The sequence below is a fragment of the Choristoneura fumiferana genome, chromosome 13, assembly GCF_025370935.1.
Source record: "Choristoneura fumiferana chromosome 13, NRCan_CFum_1, whole genome shotgun sequence".
NCBI lineage: Eukaryota > Metazoa > Arthropoda > Insecta > Lepidoptera > Tortricidae > Choristoneura > Choristoneura fumiferana.
In genome coordinates, this window is record NC_133484.1 from 17,478,715 (window position 1) to 17,498,973 (window position 20,259).

At 37.2% G+C, this 20,259-nt stretch overlaps 2 protein-coding genes across 2 annotated transcripts; both read left to right on the top strand.

Annotated features, from left to right (window-relative positions):
• Window positions 1-387: 387 nt before the first annotated feature.
• On the top strand, window positions 388-3,610 carry LOC141434178 (uncharacterized). Its single transcript, XM_074096533.1, has one exon. The coding sequence runs from the start codon at window positions 2,031-2,033 to the stop codon at window positions 3,276-3,278; it is 1,248 nt and encodes a 415-aa protein (XP_073952634.1). The 5' UTR covers window positions 388-2,030; the 3' UTR covers window positions 3,279-3,610.
• A 2,680-nt stretch (window positions 3,611-6,290) lies between these two features.
• LOC141434179 (activin receptor type-2A-like) lies at window positions 6,291-17,503 on the top strand. The gene is made up of 5 exons (XM_074096534.1): window positions 6,291-6,675; window positions 8,700-9,613; window positions 9,983-10,350; window positions 11,316-11,466; window positions 13,058-17,503. The coding sequence occupies exons 1-5, from the start codon at window positions 6,633-6,635 to the stop codon at window positions 13,211-13,213; spliced, it is 1,632 nt and encodes a 543-aa protein (XP_073952635.1). The 5' UTR covers window positions 6,291-6,632; the 3' UTR covers window positions 13,214-17,503.
• Window positions 17,504-20,259: the final 2,756 nt, after the last annotated feature.

The following is a 20,259-nucleotide window of genomic DNA, read 5'->3' on the forward strand; positions in this document are numbered from 1 at the left end:
GAGCCACAGAGCCTGCAGCGCGATACTTCTCAGCCTATTATTTGTAACACAACTTCTATATTTCATGTCATGTTTGTGATAAAGTCATTACCGAACACTTTCCAATGTTGAAAAAAAGTTTATTCTTAATGCTCCAATGAAATATACGGTTGATGTCATCCTGAAGCGATTCGCAATCAGAGGGTTGTTGCACGCACAAGTCAAAAATGTCCGTAAAACCTTAAAACATATCAGAAAAAAGCATAGTTTAAAATTAAAAATTAAAAAGTCAAGAAGGCGCGCTAACAAAAATTAGCTGCAATCATTTTAATTTAAAAGGCCATGGAAATTTTTTTTTGTCGTATACAGCCAAATCTAATGGGCGGTTCAGATATTTTGTTGGAACTTCGGCCTTTTTTTTTGGGTCTGAAACAGCTTGTGGTAGTTGTGGTGTTTTCGGTGGAAAAATACAGCTGCAGTTTATTTTTAATGAAAAAAGGCGGGAAAGCATAAGAAAAATAATTGGAATAAAATTAAATGTTATGATATATTTTGAGAAAAAGTTTAGTCTATTTGAGAATTATTCATCATTTTTGAGAAAAGCTTCATATTAGTCTCGGCTGGAATAGCAATTGCTGGCTTCGTATTAGTTAAACGGACTCGCAGGCTCGTCCGTTTAATACTCATACTCAGCCAGCAATTGGCTACTTCCAGGCCACGACAATAATCTACTATTAAGTCATCGGCATAGAGTAGGCATCTAGCATATTCAGGGAGGGAAGCTAAGTCATAAATTTTTATCTTGATCCCGAATAGAAAAGGGCCCAGAATCGAACCCTGGCTGACTCCTGAACGGGTGTGATAGGAATCAGAAACAAAGCAATGAATTAAGATATCATCATGATGTCATGATGATCAATCATCATCATCATCCCAGCCTATATACGTCCCACTGCTGGGCACAGGCCTGCTCTCAGAACACGCGGGCCCAGCCACGCCCTAAAAATTGTTTAGGGCTTTTAATTCAGGGTTCAATTCTGCTCGCATATCTGAGCTACTTTTGTTTTGCTACTTATTAAAAATATAACCACTATCAATTTACCAATTTTTTTTCTCACAAAACAACCGTAAAACATGCACAAATACGACTGCATCCGACACACACATACTCTCCTTAAGCCGTAAGTTTTTGCTCCCGAAGAAAGTCATGCCGATTGTCCTTTTATCCTTAGACTATAGAGAACCTTCCTTTTTGCTTTTATCTTATCAGCATCGCAGACTACAAATGTCACCTTTTATACACTAAAAGAAATAAGCTACGATTCTGATTTTATTGGGTAGTATTTATTTTTTTAATATGGCTATGTCATCAAAGGACAATATTTTTCCGCAGTTCGGTAAAAAATCTAGAAAAGGGAATAATATGAGTTATTGGAATTTAGTTTAGATGGAACGAAGACAGCGCGAATTAATTTGGCGCGAATCTAACACTACCACGAGCCACAAAGGAGCCACACGATCAGCAGGGCTACTACGAAACTCGAAGTTCGTGTCGTGCGGTCCCTCTGACACTTATACTATTTAATACAAGAGCGAGAGGGGTGGTACGATACGAACTTCGATTTTCCAGTTTCGTAGTAGCGCTGCAGTTCTTTTTAAAATTCAAAGTTGGCGCTTCAGCGGATATTTGAGGAACTACAAGCATGCGTTTCGAAAACTTCGGCATTTTCTTGAAAAATAAATTAGTTTCAAATTTGTAAAAATATTCTAGTTCGTAAACGTCTTAAGTGTAGGATTTTTACTTAGGTACGTAGAAAATAAATACAGGATTGTGAAGATTTTGTGCAACACTCTTACTTTTGTTAAGTGCGTTTTGTGTCACGACTATAACTAGTCAGTTATTTGACAATAACAAATGTCAAATTGTCAGTGTCAGTCAACCAAACCAAAAGCTAACTAAATTAGCTAAAAGTTTTAATTTGTTGTAGTAGTGTTTAGTAATGAATTTTATGTAGTAATATTTGGTTGAAGCGCTATACGTGCTACTAGCTATGTCCTTCTTTTATTTGAAGCCCGTTAAAGGGGATATACCAGTGCATTTGCTCGAGACAATCGTAAGGAATAGATTGGATTTCTTAAAAGCAGTTTTAAAAGGAGACACTGTCGTTTACAACGAATACATGGTCGAAGGAAGCGTCTATGATAACATTGGACATTTTATGCTTTGCATAGTGACTATTTTGACCGGAAACACGGGATTCACTCAGTTCTTTTTAAAAGGCGAAGCCGAGCTGTTCAAGCGTCGCTTTAAGTCTCTTTCTGCTTACGACATGAGACGATTTTCTAAAAAAATACTCGATATTGTCAAACGTAATGAAGCTACAAAATTCTGTGAACCTTTGCAAGTTCTATGCCAACATTTAATACTTAAAAACTTGGCACATCATGTTACTAATGGCCATGATGACAATTGTTGCTTACATAGTTTTAAATTAAACTTCAAACATTGTCTGTTATTGGTTGCACAAAGGCAAGTTGAATTAAAAAATGGGGTTGCTGAGTTATCATGTGGAAAATGGTTACAATATTTCATATTACTTTTCAGCACCCATTTACGGCATAGAATATACCACACAGATCTAATGCCTCTTAAAAGTGACCCTCGAATTACCGAGTTATTACTTAAAGTAAAGAAGGACATAGTTCCATTCATAAGCAAAACTAATAACAATATTCTTTTAAGTAGCAATGTGGATTGTTCATCAAAGTTTTTTCCACCCTGTATGCTAAACTTGCATAGAAATCTACGCAACAGGCATAGATTGTCTCACACTCAGAGATTCTTCTACAGTTTGTTCCTAAAAGATATTGGAATGCCTGTTGAAGAGGCTATAGAATTTTGGAGATCTGAGTACAGACTCATTCCGAACGGAACTCATGTGTGCTGCCATAATTGGGAAAAAGATGAAAAGAAATATCTCTATGGTATAAGGCACATGTATGGGCTCGAGGGAGGCAGGAAGAACTATACATCAGTAAATTGTCAGCGTATTCAGAGTTTAGATAATGCTTGTTCAGAAGGTGGATGTCCGTTTAAGTCATTTGACTATCCTCAAATGCTCAATCTCTTGACTGGATGCTCGGATAATACTATATCACAAATAAATGATCATAGAAGAAGAGGCCAGTATGTCTCTGCATGTAGAACATTTTTACAGAAAAATTCAACTACAGATTGTGATACTAGGTTTAATTTTACACCTGTTAAATACTATATGATCTCAGCTGAGCTTTTATGATATTCGGGAAATAAAATTATGATGAATGAACTTATAAAATAGTTTATTGAATCAGGCATTACTTTGCGGAGGTCCATATCAATGAACTTACGATAGCTAAGCTTATGCAAAATATGCATGATGCGTTATTAATGAGCAGGTAAATTTAGTTTCATCTCCCTTGCTACGGCTTGTATCTAATTTCAGCAATGGTAGATAAAACATGCCTTGACAGTAAATAAATAAAAATCAAGGTAGTTTTGTAGGATGGTTAAAATTTATTAATATTTTGTGGGTAGTTTTGTTTTGTTTGATAAAATATATGTGGGTACTTGGGGAGTTACAGTGACAAATTAAAACGGTGGTTGTGGTTTGTTAGTCTAACAACTGGTAGCATGGTGTATGGTTGTGTTACTCTGAAGTTGAAGCTCTGGTTGAGTTCGAAACGCGTCAGTGTGGTGTGGTGGTGGTGATAGATGGGTTTGTGGGATTTGTGTGTGTTCTTACAGTGTGGAGGTGGATGAACTGCATGAACAAGCATATTTTGCATAAGCTTAGCTATCGTAAGGTCGCGGGTGAGCAAGGAAATTCTTTTAGTTCGTTTATAAAATAGGTCATGTTTAAATGTTATTCGTCAAGCCTTAAAAAGTATATGGATGGCTAAGAAAAACGAGTGCCATGTCGCTATTATATTATGCGATATGACACGGGCATTTGAGGCACCAGTGCGTCGCTATAAATAATGGCTGCACTAAATCTGATAGCGGGAATATCGATATCGGCGTCCCCCAACGTTCATCTGTGGCAAATTTGTGTTTTTTGATACAGGTAAACGATTTACCTAAAATCGCAAATGGTGAAATGTGACTATGCCAGCCTCATGGGGAGCCTCAGATAAATGTATATCTTTCCTGATGATGCCTGTGATATTGTAATCGCCAATACAATTCCGTCTCTAGAGAGCATTGTGGCCTCGGAGATATCTAGACTATAGGGTTGGTTTTCTGCAAATGGTTTAGTTTTAAATCTACACAAAACCCAAGTGATGCACATAAACCTAGGGGGTAGGCCACCCTGCCTACTCAGTGTTAACGTGGATGGCGCTGTCCTTCCTCAGGTACATAGCACTTTCAAGGGCACTTTCAGGTACATAGAAGTTTCTAGGCGTGTCGTTGGATGCTGCCTTGAAATGAAATGTGCATATCAATGTGTTATGTGGCAAATTATCTGGTGCATGTTTCGCATCGGATAGGTTGGCACCAGCAGCTAAGGGCAAGCTACTTCTCGCTGTTCCATTCGGTGATGTGTTATGGTCTGGAGTTCTGGGGCAGGGCTGCAGAATGGCAACGTGTATTCATCTTGCAAAAACGTGCAGTATGTATCATGCTATGCCCCTCACGGAACAAGGCAACTTTTCATAGATAGCAACATAATGACACTCACATCACAATGCTTATTTTACATAATTAAGTATATTAGAAGTCATGTACAACTATTTCCAACAAAGACATTTAAAAGTGCATGTATTATGCAAAGAAACAAAAATATGGACCTGGCACTTTGAGTATTTATCTAGACTCAGCATGTTGTCGACTTGCAAAATCCAAGAAAACGGTGGATATTGCGGGGCCAGGTATCTATAATAAACTACTCAACAGCATCAAAAACATTCAAAACAACCTGACATTCTCTAAAAATGCCTTTTATGACATGTCAGAATATAATAATAATAATAATGATGATTTAATCGTAAATTTTAATTTTTATGTTTTATATTTTGCCATTGCCCAGACTAGCTAAAAATAAAATTAATTTTAATTTTTAAACGATTTAATTTTGGATTACTTTGATTATTTCGATTGCATTTTATTTAATTAATTATTAATATTTATTTCAATGGAATGATGAATATTAATTAATATCATTTTTTTTTATTTGATTGGCTTTGGCTGAATTTTAAATTTAATAATGAATTGTATTAATAAATTTATTATATGTACTTACTTAAGTACTTAATAATTTGACATGTAAAAATTTTAATTTTATGAATAAATGAATATGAATGAATATAATTTTTGTTTTATTTCTTTAACCTACTGTTTTATTCTTATTTATTGGAGACAAACCAGAGGAGCATATTTGTAAGTACCATGAAACGAGGCTACTTTGCACCGATTTTTGTTCCAAATTTCGTAATCTTTGTTTTATTTTAAAAATTATTATGCTGTGGTATGTTAATATATGTGTTTATGTTAAGTAGATCAATTTATTGGGAAGTGTATCGGGTACTGGGACTTCGACCTGCAACACATTTTTAAACAAAATACAGAACTGCAGCATAGTTACCTACCCAGTGGGGGGCAAAGTAGCCTCATTTTACCATATCTATCTTTCTGTCTGTCTGTCTTTTACCTCTTCATGTTAAAATCGCATAGCCAATTTAAATTTTAATTCAGTATGGGGATAGTTTGAAACTAGGAAGGGTATAGGATAGTTTTTATCCCAGAGAATTACATAGTTCCCTTGTGATAGGGATAAACAAACTATTCATATGATTATAAATAAACCTGAATTGGTATGTCAGTACAATAAGGATGTACAGGTTTTGCTCCATAATACCCACTTCTTAAAAGTTATTAGTGGTAGGCAGCAATCGCTGGAACTTAAAGTTCTTTGACTAACAAAAAACTAAACTGAATTCTCGCTTATCCTAATGTAGCGAACCTCCCTGTCAATTCTAGAGTAAATCCTATTTATAAACGCAATGCAGTTTTATTTAAATGTTAATTGGTTTAGAATTAGGATGGTACGTGGTACAATACAAGTACTATGTTTATCAAAATCTGTTGAGCCATTTCCAAGATATTGTTGACGGAAGTATTTGGTCTAATCAATCAATACCTATATACAGATTTTATTTTGTCTTTGGTGCAAACGTGCTGCCAGAGGTTGGGCGCTTTAAACTGCAACTCGAACGTACTTCCTCTTGTCTTGTCTCTTGTTTGTTTGTCTTGTCTCGACCTCGACTCTCGTTTATTTGAAATGTGGCAACATTTCAGAGCTGTCAAAAAAAGGAAGCTTTCCTTTCCCGTACTTCCACTTTATTTTTGGAATTAAAATTAAAGTTAACTCGATTACCGTGATTGTGTTGATTAATTATGTTGTTTGTGAGCTTGTAGACTTTACGACACTATTGTTCAATGACGATGTGGGCTTAGTGTTCTATATTTGTGAGTAATCGTATGTGCGTTGTTTGCTTGTCATATACTTATGTTAGGAATTCCTAAATAGAGTTTTATGTCGAGAGCAAGTATAAAAATAACATCGGTTCGTGGCGGCGGGGCACTGAGCGGCAGACCCTGATCCTGGTTATCCATGATGGCAGTGAACATCTACTCAGTTACATTGTTTATTCTCGGTGAGTTACTTTGAAAAAAATGAAAAATATTTCTTAAATTTTTAGTCCTATATTTGGAATATGGAGCAGATTTAGTAAGGCATTGTGAATTCATGTATAATTTATGCATTCTCGTGCCGCCTTTGGTTATCCCTGAATGAATTGTTTGAATATATTTGGTGTTATTGTTGTGATGTTTAGAGTACATTCTAATTGTCTATAAAGTTCATTTTTGTTGCGTTTGTTAATCTATAATTAGAATTCCATCTAATATTTATCCTGTGAATAATTTATTTATTTTTTCGTTTTATTGCTAAGTGGCCTGTGAGACTACTAGTTAGATGACTTTAGACCAGTCTTTCGAAACAACAGTTTAATTCTCAACCCTTTTTATAAAATTCAGAAAACTTAAAATAGTTAATTACAATTTATCTTTGCCATTTAGAATCCGTACATAATCAGATGTTCAGGCATGCATAATAGATAAAGTAACATAAATAAAATTTTATAGTTTATTGAAAACATATTGCTTTACAAATTGCTTGCCGTTGGTCCCACACTTGGCAAAGCCACTCAAAGTGATGAGAGATGATACACATTTTAGGTAACTTTTGCATGAGTAAAGACAGTATAATTGTTCATACATGGTAGATGATCACCAAAACATTGTCTTTCTGTCATACAAACTTTGCATGTTCCTGTAAAAAAACAGTTCTTTTAGTTCATTGATATGGACCACCGCAAAGTAACACCTGATTCAATAAATTATTATTAAATATATACTTGGGCAAATAAATCGAGCCACCCTTGCAATTTTTACATCGATTTTTATGTTTTTTAGGTCATTACTGTTATCATGGAAACATAAAAATTTGCAAGGGTTTCTCGATTTCTTTGCTCCCAAGTGTAGATATTCGGCAAACACAGGTTTATACACTGTAGTTGTAGTTGCTATGATTAGTCATGTTCAGCTACATCATTCCCATAGGGCATATGAATTATTACGAGTACTATTATTATTATTTAAATTATCAGGCAGGCAGTTGGATTGGAAGCAACTGATAGGTGCTTGTATCTAGCTGTTCCTTGGTCAAGTATTCTTTGTACTGTTAATGTGTTGGTCTAGCTAGGGATATTCGATATACATTGATGCATTGAAAACATTGATGTGTACAATGTGATACATCAAATCAATCCGATGGTTTTGAAAAGCTATCGAATTGATGATAACCAGTTAATTTCACAAAAACTAAGGTTTGACCACTAAAATTTGTAATAATGTACATCTCAAAACAGGTAATCTTTTCAAAATGAATTGTTTTGTATGTATTTACAGATTATGAAAGCAGTTAGATCTATTATTATTATGTATATACTTGTGTTTTGTGTACTGTTTACTGTATTGGTGTGCAATAAAGAGTTATTGTATCTATTGTATTTATGATTTAATTTTAAAATTAAACTTAAATAAAATAATGGCTTTGGCTCTTTTCATAACCCTCATATATGAAAATTTTCACTGAAAAAATTATCTGTTTTAAGATGCACAACTTTTCACATGACTACAGCTTTCTAATATAGTGTTAGACAAAGTATTGATGTTTACAAAACATCAATGTTTTCATCCAATACATCGAAATACATTGATGTGCAGTTCAGATTTATCAAATCGAAAAAAAAACAATGTTTTTTAAAAGTGGACGCCCCTGGGTCTAGCTAGACGGTTCTTAAATTGAGTCTCATTTGAGACTACATATTCTGGTAGTTTGTTCCATGTCTTGACTACTTGAGTATGTTTTAAATCTTCTCTAATATATAAAATTTTCGGGTACAAAAACCAAACTCCTTTGAAATGGCTTGACCAATTTTTTAGTCATTTTTTGTGTATATTTGGTAGGTCTGAGAATAGGATGTAAACTATTTTTCATACTTCTACGCGGACGGACTCGCGGGCAAAAGCTACTACTAAAATATAAATCTTAGGCAATTGAATTTAAATCTTAGAATTATTAAAAATTAAATTCATAATAATAATTTAATTTTAGGACTACACTTAGTAACAGGAGCACCACCAACCGATGACCACCTTCCCCCACGCCCAAAAGGAGGGGGGATTGAAACTCACTACTGTGCCTATGACAATGGAACAAAAGGCCAGAGCACTATTATTTGCGACCCCAAAGAGAACGGCACATGCACCACTATAACTACGGAGACAGAAAAATGCCATCCAATCGATCCAGACAAATCAAACCACTGTGTCCATTTATGGCATTACAACGCTGAAAACAACACTGCTACGATTCGTTTCAAAGGTTGTTTTTTAGACACTGTTGCATGCAGAGATAGAACCTCATCATGTCGGATACACAGATCCAAGCTGTTGTTACTGACTTGCTGCTGTGAAGGAGACATGTGCAATGCTAATGTAACATTCCCTGGTCTCGAGGCAGACATGGAAGATGCGACAGACTCGCCTACACAACGTATACCACCAGATATGCAACCAATCTCAGATGACGATACAATGGCTATAATCGCATACACTCTGACTCCCTTATTCATACTCTTTGTAGTTCTAGTTGGCTGCTACTTGCTATATGGGAGACGTAAAGGTACCTCCTTTGCGGAACTGGGTAACACAGAAGAGTCCTTTTCTAGGCCACCATCGGCCAATGCTGGCATGGACAATGAAGCAGCAGACTTGGTAGGCTTGGTGACACTTTGTGAGGTGAGAGCTAGGGGGCGCTTTGGTGCCGTCTGGAGGGCGAAGTTGGGTCAGAAGGATGTTGCTGTCAAAGTGTTCCCGTTGCAAGACAAGCAGTCATGGGTGGCTGAGCAGGAGATCTACAAGCTTCCGAGAATGGATCATCCAGATATCCTGCACTATATTGGAGTGGACAAAAAAGGAGACAACCTGCAAGCAGAGTACTGGCTTATAACAGCATATCATGAGAAGGTTAGTTTTAATACTACTTGTTTCTAGCAATATGCTAGCTCAACGAAATTGTAATAATTTTTGACTGATTGAAGTCCCGGTGGTCTGGTTGGTTACACAACCCTGACGAGTAAAGCCACGGGTGGTGTGGGTTCCCTTCCCAGCTGTTGATCAGCAAAGCTTTTTTCCTTAAAAAAAAATCTTTGGTTAGTTTTTATTGAATATCTACTCGACGTCGACGCTGCTTTTAAAAACGTCGAGTGCATAGGCCAAAAAGATATAAATCTTACACGAGCTTGCTAAGCCTATTGCAAAATCCGCCAATCTACACCAGAGCCTAAAGTGACTTAGAATTTGTGACCATCAACATGACCATGTGAAATTTTACAGGGCTCCCTCTGCGACTATCTCAAAGCCCACACTCTAACATGGGCGGACGCGTGGCGCGTCGCCGCCTGCGTGGCCCGCGGCTTAGCCCATCTCCACGAAGAAGGCGGGGGCAAGCCGGCAGTCGCCCATCGCGACTTTAAATCCAAGAATGTACTCCTCAAAGCCGACCTGAGCGCCTGCATTGCTGACTTCGGCTTGGCTTTGGTCTTCGAAGTGGGCCACGGGTGCGGCGACGCGCACGGCCAAGTCGGCACGAGACGCTACATGGCTCCTGAGGTCTTGGACGGGGCCATCAACTTCACTAAGGACGCGTTTCTGAGGATAGACATGTATGCGTGCGCGCTGGTGCTCTGGGAAATTGCGTCGAGGTGAGTAATTGGGATTTCTGTTTTGATGAAATGCTATCTGTGTAGGGAAGTTGATATTGGAATTGTGTTTGTATTGTTTGTGTCATGTAATCGAGAATGAAAGGCCGTTCTAATATATCATTCAGTGTAGTATGATATAATGTGGGTAGTTGATTTCGCGATTGTTCTAGACCAGCTACTACGAAATTCGGAAATCGAAGTTAGTGTCGTTCCGTCTCTCTGACGCTTATACTATTTAATACGAGAGTGAGGGGGATGGTACGATACAAACTTCGATTTTCGAATTTCGAAGTAGGCTTTCTGAAGCCGTATTGTCTAACTTTTTGACGTTCGCGATCGCATTCACCATCTCTTTCTACCCTTGTCTTATACCGTATGACAGAAAAGAAAGTGGTGAAAAAGATGGTGATTCCAAGTGGGTTAGACAATAACGGCTGTAGTATAGTTAAAACTAACTTGATGGCAATAATTATTAAAAAAAAAATGATTTGCAAATAAAAAAAAAAACGTTTAATGATGCTCAGCAACAGATAATATATTTAAATGTAGACTTGAATTATGCCCTTGTGTGTAATAAATTATCCTGTGTACTTACATAGAGAATCCTACTTATTTATTTTTAATGAATCCTTTTTCCTTTAAGGAAAACACAAATTAATGTCTTCTGACTACGATTCATAAAAAATACACTTCCCTAAATGTTGAAAATGCATTAATTTTTTTACCAAATTCAAAGTTCAGTTCAAATTTATATTTACTTATGAATTTCTCAAAATATATCTAATCAATAAAATAAGAAAATACAAATCAGAGGCCGTATTATAAAACGCGCGGACGCTTGCGATCGCATACACCATCTCTTTCCACCTTCACCCTCATCCTACACCATGGTGTGGAAACGATTGCGATAACAATAAGGCCTCTGTTTCGTCAACTATTTTATTTATAACGATTTCAACCCTCAGATGCGACGAAGGAGGCGTGGAGCCGACCGCACAGTACCGCCTGCCGCTCGAGGAGGAGGTGGGCTCTCACCCCGGCCTCGAAGAGATGCAGGAGGCCGTGGTGCAGCGGAAACTGCGCCCCACAATCCCGCCGCGGTGGCGGGACCATCCCGTGAGTGGCTTGAATCGGAATAATTTCTTGTTAAAAATTGCATTTTTAATTCAAGCTTTTTTTGCTGATTGTACTTTTTGTTGACTGTACTTACATTGTCATCTAAACTATATTTCCGTACCAAATTTCAAGTCGATGCCATTAACCGTTGAGGAGTTCCCTCCTGCGGTGACGATCCTGGCTGGACCACGAAGATGTTACGACTACCAGATTATTGTATTGTCACCAGATTTACATAAGTATGCCAAATTTCAAGTCACTCCGGCCATACGAAGTGGGTCAAATTTAGCTTCCAAGATTGATTTTACCCAAATAAATAAATTAATAAACAAACAGGGCAAGTTAAATAAAAAATAGCTTTGTTCGAAATGTGGGCTGTTAACAAGATCGGGACACCTCAAAAAATTCAAACTATAATTTTTAGTTTCATTGGCAAAAGAAAAAAAATGTGTCCAACTTTTTCTGATGATCTAAGGGCCTTTATCACACTAGCGATTTGCGGGGAGTTGAAAGCAAGGCGACCGCGCAGCGAGTTTGCTGCGAGCGCGCAACGATATCGCAGCGAGTTGGCTGCGTATAACACCGAAGACGCCCTATTATTATTGTACGAGAGTCTGCAATATGGTGTTTTTGGCTCAATACGCCGCTAACTCGCTTCGCTTGCAACCCGCCCGCAAATCGCTAATGTGATAAATAGAATAATATTTATTTTACAAGGAAACTACTCAATTCTACATAATATTGTGCTACATGATCCTACATAATAATCTTAATATGTATATAAAACAAAGTCGGGTTTGTTCGAACACTTATAACTTGAGACGGGCTGGACCGATTTTCTTGGTTTTTGATTTGTTGTATTTGTCTTCGTCCCAAATAGCAGAATAACTATTAAAAACATTGGATAATTAACTAAAAAAATAAAAGAAATAACATTTTCCCATAGGAAATGTTCATGGTTTTCGTAACTGTCAAAAATTTAATGTTCATCCCGTCGATACAGTAAACTCTCCCCTCAAATTAAAGAACGTACCTATTTAAATAAAGGTTTCGAATCGACGATATAATATTATAATCACAATTTTCGGATAATGGCGTATTTTAGATTTTAAAAATGTAGAATAATGTTAGTAATGAAAAAGGATTGACATGTATATAATTGGTTGTCAAACATTTATGGCTGATGATTGGTTTACGTTGGTTGATGGTTTGAAAACTCAATTGGACCCGCTAGATGGCGCTGTTATTGGTATGTTATCATAATTTTAATGTAGTGTTTTTTCGAGCAGGACAACGTCTGCCGGGTCCGCTAATATAATATAATGTACAGTCAAGGAAACTGAATCATGTACCAGGGTGGAACCTTTTCATAATCAATTTCGCTATGATTTCTTTGGCAAATGTATGGGATGGGTGGGATGTCAACATGACATTAATAGCACAATGGTTCCACCCTGGTACGTGATTCAGTTTCCTTGAGCGTAGGTACATACAATGCCCAATTTTGAGTCAATTTTAAATGAAGTCCTCCCATGAGGGATTTTGTAAAATGCCAGACTTAAAACTGACTAACAGTATACATTCTCCGCAGGGCCTCTCTGTCCTCTGCGACACTATGGAAGAGTGCTGGGACCACGACGCCGAGGCCCGCCTGTCGGCGTCCTGCGTGCTGGAGCGCGTGGGCGCCCAAAGGCCCGCCGGCGCCGCCTCCGACACGCCGCTGCTAATACACGACCTGCGCTGCTGACATCCCGCGCCTCTAACTGTCTGTCTGACAGCAACTGCTTCGGATCACTGCGGATGAGTGGTCTTTGTTAGATTTCAAGAAAAAGGTTAGCGATTCGGTTGTTTTTTTGTTGGACGGCGCGGCTATAGCACGACCGGCGGCATAAGTTAAAAAAGAATGTTATTCTGTAAGTACTGAGGCGGTTATAGGCGTGGGCAAGGTGCGGCGTCGCGGTCCAAGAGCGGTTTCGTACTATGTCCATTTCGAATCCGCGAAAATACGATCTAGTCGTGGAACTATTGGTATGGTAGTTTACGATTCTACTAGATTCGATTTCAACATGCAAATACTTAGTTCTACGACTACGCCGTATTTTCACGGATTCGAATCCGATCGTTGTAGTGCGAAACCGCTTTGAGGAGCCGCAGAAGAAGTTCATTCAGAATTATTCATTTGGAGGTACGAGTTTTTTTTTAAGTAACGACGATCTGTCACACAGGCCTAAACCACAAACATCACGTTTCAAACTCTTTACGAGCGCATCCTGAAAGCTAACCTTAAAGGTAAAAATATTGTAGTGTATTACAAAAAAAAAACAGGTCGTTGCGTCGCTAGTTCCGCATTGTTGTGGCTGGGCCGCTAAATTTGATCTTGAATGACTTGATATAAACAATTTGAGGTGGATATTAAAATAAGACACTCATTAAATGCGGACTATACAGCACAGGAGCACATAATGAAAAAAAAAACTATGAATTTGGGCATCTTATTGGCCGTCCTAATCAGCGCGTCTATAAAATCATCAATGATTTAAAACCAAATGTCGTTACAATAACAAATTAGAATGATGTTCTATTGGCGCCATCTTTTATAATATTCGCTAAATTCAGCATTGCATTTTTTTTCGATGCCATAAAGTGAAAAGTCACTTACTAAATTTAATTTAAAGCTTTATAAATATAATTAACTGCGGCTACTATTAATGAATTATAGTTTAGATGAATATTTTTTTGTATACTAATTTAGTTTATACAACTATATTTTGTTAATTATATTAATATTATTTTTATAGTTTTATTGTGGGGTTCCTATGAAATAAACATTAATTACATATCTTGCCTCGTACTGGTGCAAATGATGTTGATCTGTTTTCATACAAACAATGAAATGAATTGCATTTCAAATAACTCATTCTTTCATATTTTGTATTAAATACTGCCAGAGCTACAGAAAAATTCGAATAAGAAAACGATCATATAAAAAATAGTTTGTATGAAAACTGAACAGTGGCATTAGAAAAGGAGCCCCGTTCGTAGTAAGACTGGCATTATTTGTGTTTTATTGGCATAATAATTTTGCTCATTGTAAAAACAAGTGCTAAACCGATACTAAAAGCAATAGAATTAGGGTTAAATTTTCGGCTAAGATTCATTCACTAATAGCCTACCCAACGAAGACCAAAAACTGCCTCTCAGGGGAAAAAACTCGTGTATAAGCGAAATTTGTCATACAATAGGCCACTTTTTATTCCAAAATAATCTATGGTTCCTGTGGCATCAAAAGTCTGCGCAAGCGAAGTCGCGGGCAAAGAAAAAAGTAGCCTATATGGTAACCCAGGCTATATATTATTACACGTATGGCAAATTTGATGCAAATCCGTTCAGTAGTTTCTGCGTGAAAGAGTAACAAACATCCATCCATCGCCACACTTAAAGAAATGTGCTTATTTTTTATTGTCCATCTTCTTCCCGCCATATCTCATGAAATATTGATCTCTGAGAAAAAAATGTATAGAAATTTTTATGTAGATTACTTATGTCTTACAACATTTTTTGCTGTGGGCCAGCGTTTACGAATTATTTATGCAAAACTAAGAAATGGGACCATTCCCTACAACTATGCCAAAATTCGCTTATACACGAGTTTTTTCCCTGATTTTCCTTCGTTGGGAAGCTATAAGCTAAATGGGTGGTCAGGCAAAAATATATTCTAATATTGAAAAATGTGAGACTACGCCCACTAGCACGTTTCCTAACCAACCGTCGCCGTCGCGTGTCATGTATGCGCTTGGCATTCCGTTCCTGACACGTTCATATTAGTGGCTAGAGAATCTTATGGCTGCAGGAAAAATCGTGCAAGTTACATTACATCGCGAGGCCGTAAATCAAACGAGTTCCAAATTGACAATCGAGCGCCGCAATGTAACGCAAGTTGCACAATTTTTCACGCAGCTCCAACCTGGGTATTTGTCAAAAAGTTGCTAACATTATTTCGTGAATTAAATAAGCGACAGTTGAATCGTCGCATCACCCTTAATTAATTGATAATTAAAATTAGCTTTGTAATTTAAAAACTATTGCAATTTAGTATATACGTTATGCCTATCCGATTTATTAAAAGTGTAAACAAACTGATTTCATCAAAATTTTTGTGTAAACACATTTATCTATAATTCGTGTCTTTTAACTAGATGTCTAATCACTATTTTTCACCAAAATTAACTTGATTTCAATATTTATTTTTCATTTGAAAAGTCTTCGTCAAAATTTGACGTTATTTTTTGATTGAAACATATAATCTTTAGTAGCATAGACTAGCGTAGAGATGGTGGAAAATTTGACATTTTAAAAATCGATTTACGCTCGGATGAATAAGCGATTTTTATTTGTACAATCAAACGAACTTACCTGTGATGTTCGATTGTAATTATAGCTCAGAGTCCTGTCCGAAGGGATTATACATTGGATAGGATGCCGTGTGCGGCAGCCACGACTCACAAGTTCAGAGAATATTAATATTTAGATTTTTTTGCGGCGGTGGTGTGGCCACCCCAGCCCGGCAGTACTGGTCACACCACCGCCGCCTCCTCATTCAAGTGCAGAGAGGCGCGACATTTTAATCATTTGAATGAGAAGGGATGAGTTGGGAGGGTTGCTCCCTTCAGACAGGACTCTTTACCATAATTACAATCGAACATCACAGGTAAGTTCGTTTGATTGTACAATTATGGCTCAGAGTCCTGTCCGAAGGGATTATACACTGGATCGATGTACAGAGTAAAAATGATTAAAATTTGTATATCTTAAAATAAAAAAAAACACTTTATTATTCTGATATCAATCATAAGTACACCCGTCTAGGTATCACATCGCGCAGGATGCTAATTAAAACTAACCTACGAGTACAATAAGAAATTCGTATATCTTAAGAGTAATTTTAAATATAATAGTATTTAAACTGTATGTGTAATAATACCTATCTTAGGTTTATTGCTAAATTATAAAAGATCTAGCAAAGGCAGAATTGTCCTGTCCTGGTCTATTATAAAACTTTGTATCTCCGATGAGCAACTGCTGGCCTCATCAGTTTTGTGAAAACATAGGGGGCGGTACTAAGCCCAAAGGGTAGATAATTGGATTCAAAGGTATTTTGTTCAAAAACGAATCTAAGGTATTTTTATGACAATTATTAATCGCTATGGAGTAGTAAGCATCTTTCAGGTCTATGGTTATCATAAAGGAATTTTTATCCAATAATTTAGTGGCTGTTCTTAAGTCTTCTAGCTTAAAATGTTAAAAGTTAAGAATAAGTCTGTGTTTCCCATTAGGTTTTTGGACTGTAAATATTCTAGAGAGGTATAGACCTTCTGTATTTTTTACTTTAGAAATCACTTTGCTATTTAGTAATTCAGATATGCATGCTTTGATTATAAGGATTTCTTCTGCGGAGAAATTGTTGTTAGATGGAGTATGAGATTGGATTGGGTCAGTAACTAAGGGGATTTTATATCCTCTAATCCACTCCAAGACTGTTGTACTTGCTCCTAATGCAGTCCAGCGTTCCACAAACTGGTTAGTGCTTACCTTTATTTCTTGTAAGCGGCTGTGCGTTGCACATTGTTCATTTTGGACTGGAATTGTGTCTTGTCTGTATTGAATTTTCCTCTGAATTTCTTTGACTGGTTGTTTTTGCGGTAATTGTTGGGGTTGTTCGTTCCGCTTACATTGTATTGGGTTGGTTGGATATGAAGTTTTTTGCTTTTATATTTGCACCCTGGCGACCCACAGATTTATATTGCCTTATTTTATTTCCAAGGTCCTTTCCAAATAAATTACCATCAAGGGTGTTAGGTGTATTGTTTAGGAAATTCAATAATTTCTTCTCCAGTAATGGAATTATAGCGCTTTTCCGCATTTTGGTGTCATAATGCTGTGAATCAGCAAGAAGGTTTATGGCATAAATTAGTGCTACCACGTTTTCTTTATCACCTTGTTTTATGATGTTATCTGTTACTTGTAAAATGGCAGCAAGCGCGGTGCCTTGTTTGTCTGGACGTCCCTTTGTATTTGACGATAGTTGAGAGTCGCAGCTATCTCTGCATTTAGTTTGGGAGCTCCCAAAAATTGACAGTTTTCAGGGGCGTTATTGCGATTAGTGATGGTTTCCCTCTCCTCTTTTTTAAGACCCTCTTTGAGGACCATTTCGACCTTTGAAGACAGCTACTGGATTATTTTCTTACCAAGAGTCTTGGAGGGATCTTGAACATCTCCAAGGAGTACTCTGATTTCGTCCGGAATGTTGAAGGTGTCACCCTCGATCTTGACAATCTCCTCCTTAACTTCCTCGTTTTGTTCAAGGATAGGATCGTCGGTAACGCCGTCATCTTCTGACGAGTCCAAGAATTCAACCGGCCAGTCGTCTGACTCGGAGGTATCGGCCACATTAATTTTGTTTTCTAAGGTCTTGAACCGTTTGGCAATTGTATTGAGGTCTGGTTCTAGCCTTCGCCGAGACATCATTTCAATCTGAAATATATATATGGTTTAGTTTGGACCAACTTTTGCGTGAAGCGATACCGTTAGGAGTTATAGGGCGCTATGGCTGCTTCAGTGCCGACCAAGCCAAGCGTGATCGGTTTTTTTCTGAAGCAGCTGTAATAGTAGAAGCCCAAACTGAACCAATGATCCCTCTTTACATGAGATGAGGCGAGGTATTTAGGATGACCGACCACCGTTTCGACCGATCTAATTTGATGTAGATGGGTGTGTGCGCGATGGTCGATCTTAGTTCCTCGAACACGATCATTGTGATCCTTCCGATCCTTGCAGGGTTATTATCATGGAGGTGCCCCTAATGGGCGTCCTTCGTGATTAGGGAATGGATTCCCAAGATATGCACGCTATCGCTGCATAAGATGATCCTCTGATCGTCCCTGGGAAGGCTCGACCCTAGACGGATCGGCCTTAGGTTGCACACACCCAACGAACTATGTATTTAGCACTTAAATAACTACTTTACTTACTAAAAATTCCTTGTTTGTGCTGTCTTTTCTTAATTTTTCTTGTGAGAGCGTGTTATTGTGAATGTCACAAAAATCAGAATGAGGAGGCGGCGGTGGTGTGACCAGTACTGCCGGGCTGGGGTGGCCACACCACCGCCGCAAAAAAATCTAAATATTAATATTCTCTGAACTTGTGAGTCGTGGCTGCCGCAAACGGCATCCTATCCAGTGTATAATCCCTTCGGACAGGAGTCTGAGCCATAATTACTTTCCTTAAAATTAAAAAAATAGTTACTGCTTTTACAATTGAATAAACAGTCTTTGGAATTAAATCAAGTATTGTAAATAATAAAATAGACAAAAATACGTTGATCTATTCAATTAATAAATAATCGATTTACAGAAGAGATTAATTATTTTGCAATAGGTTCTAGGTCTTCACATCACTAGATGTCCATGGTCGGGTTAATGGCGTCTTTGTTTACGCTTTTCATAAATTGGATCGGAATACAATATAGTCGGTCCATAGACGAGTGTAAATTTGGAAAATACTCCGTTTGTTATGAGAAAGTCTGCAAAAATGCTGTCCATAACCTACAAACATGACACAAAGCAGTTGCTACAGTCAAATAGAATACGTAAATTTGTATATCCTTTTTTTTTTCAGTGTAAGGCCCAATGTACAATTGAATATGATATTGAGCTTAAGACGACTGGAAACTTTCTTAAATGTAGTTTCACTTTCAAAACAAATTAAGTTTAATTTAATTCACAGAAATCGAGTTAATTCAGTTTTGTGTGGGTGTGACCATTTGTATTAGGGATCTTACGCGGCCACAAAAAAAATAGACTGTACAATAAAAGGAACTGAATAGCGTACCAGGGTACCTCTGTGCCATCATATTGGCATATTGTGATGTCATATTGACATTACATACATCTGCCAAAGAAGTCATGGCGAAATTGATTATGACAAAGGTTCCACTGTGGCACGTGATTCAGTTTCCTCGATTATATAACTCATTGTAATTCTGCAGGCATTTTGTTTTGTAAAGTTCTATCGACTTTTTCTTGATCATAGTTTATTACTATGGGCTGGCTGAAACCATTAACACTAACCCCCTTATTCATAAACGACAATCAAACCTATTTTAGTTAAAATGCCGCTAAAATTCGTTTGTCCTTATCTGTCACTTCGACATTTGTATTTGTTAGAAAGGAACAAAGCATTTGTTAGTTAACATAGGCTTGTTAAGTGTTATGAATAAGGGGGTAAGTGACTTTTTTTTTGTAAAACCAATGCCTTGGGTTTGACATAATAGCAGCCAGTTCTCGCTCGTTCCATACTGCCATATCATGATGCGGGTATATCCATAAAAAAACTCTTATTTCAAATCGATATGTAAACTAAACTGAACCTTGAAGCACATAGAAGTTCACTTAGTAAGAGTTTAGATTTTGAGATACGAGCTGTTCTTCGAAGTAGTGATGATATAATGAAGTGAATGTGTAAACATTAGTCTACTGGACGGAAATGCAATTAATCAGAAACAAATAAATTACTTCCGCTAATAAAACTGTAATAATTTACAACATCAGAAAAATAGAAAAAATCTCTTCACTAAAGCACTTTAGAATATAAAGATATCAGCAAAACTAATATCAGTGAAAACATTGTGATGATACTAAGCATATAATGATGAAATATCAATAGGAAAACGGATTGAAGTAGATTTTCCTATGCTTCGAGCATATCACTACACCGTAGCGTAAGCGATGTTGCCAA

What these genes read in the sequence shown, in the direction of transcription:
- LOC141434179 (XM_074096534.1), top strand. Translation starts at nt 6,633, where the DNA reads ATGATGGCAGTGAACATCTACTCAGTTACATTGTTTATTCTCG. An exon ending in AGTTACATTGTTTATTCTCG is followed by an intron (nt 6,676 to 8,699) that starts GTGAGTTACTTT and finishes ATTTAATTTTAG; the next exon opens with GACTACACTTAGTAACAGGA. An exon ending in TAACAGCATATCATGAGAAG is followed by an intron (nt 9,614 to 9,982) that starts GTTAGTTTTAAT and finishes GAAATTTTACAG; the next exon opens with GGCTCCCTCTGCGACTATCT.
- LOC141434178 (XM_074096533.1), top strand. Translation starts at nt 2,031, where the DNA reads ATGTCCTTCTTTTATTTGAAGCCCGTTAAAGGGGATATACCAGTGCAT.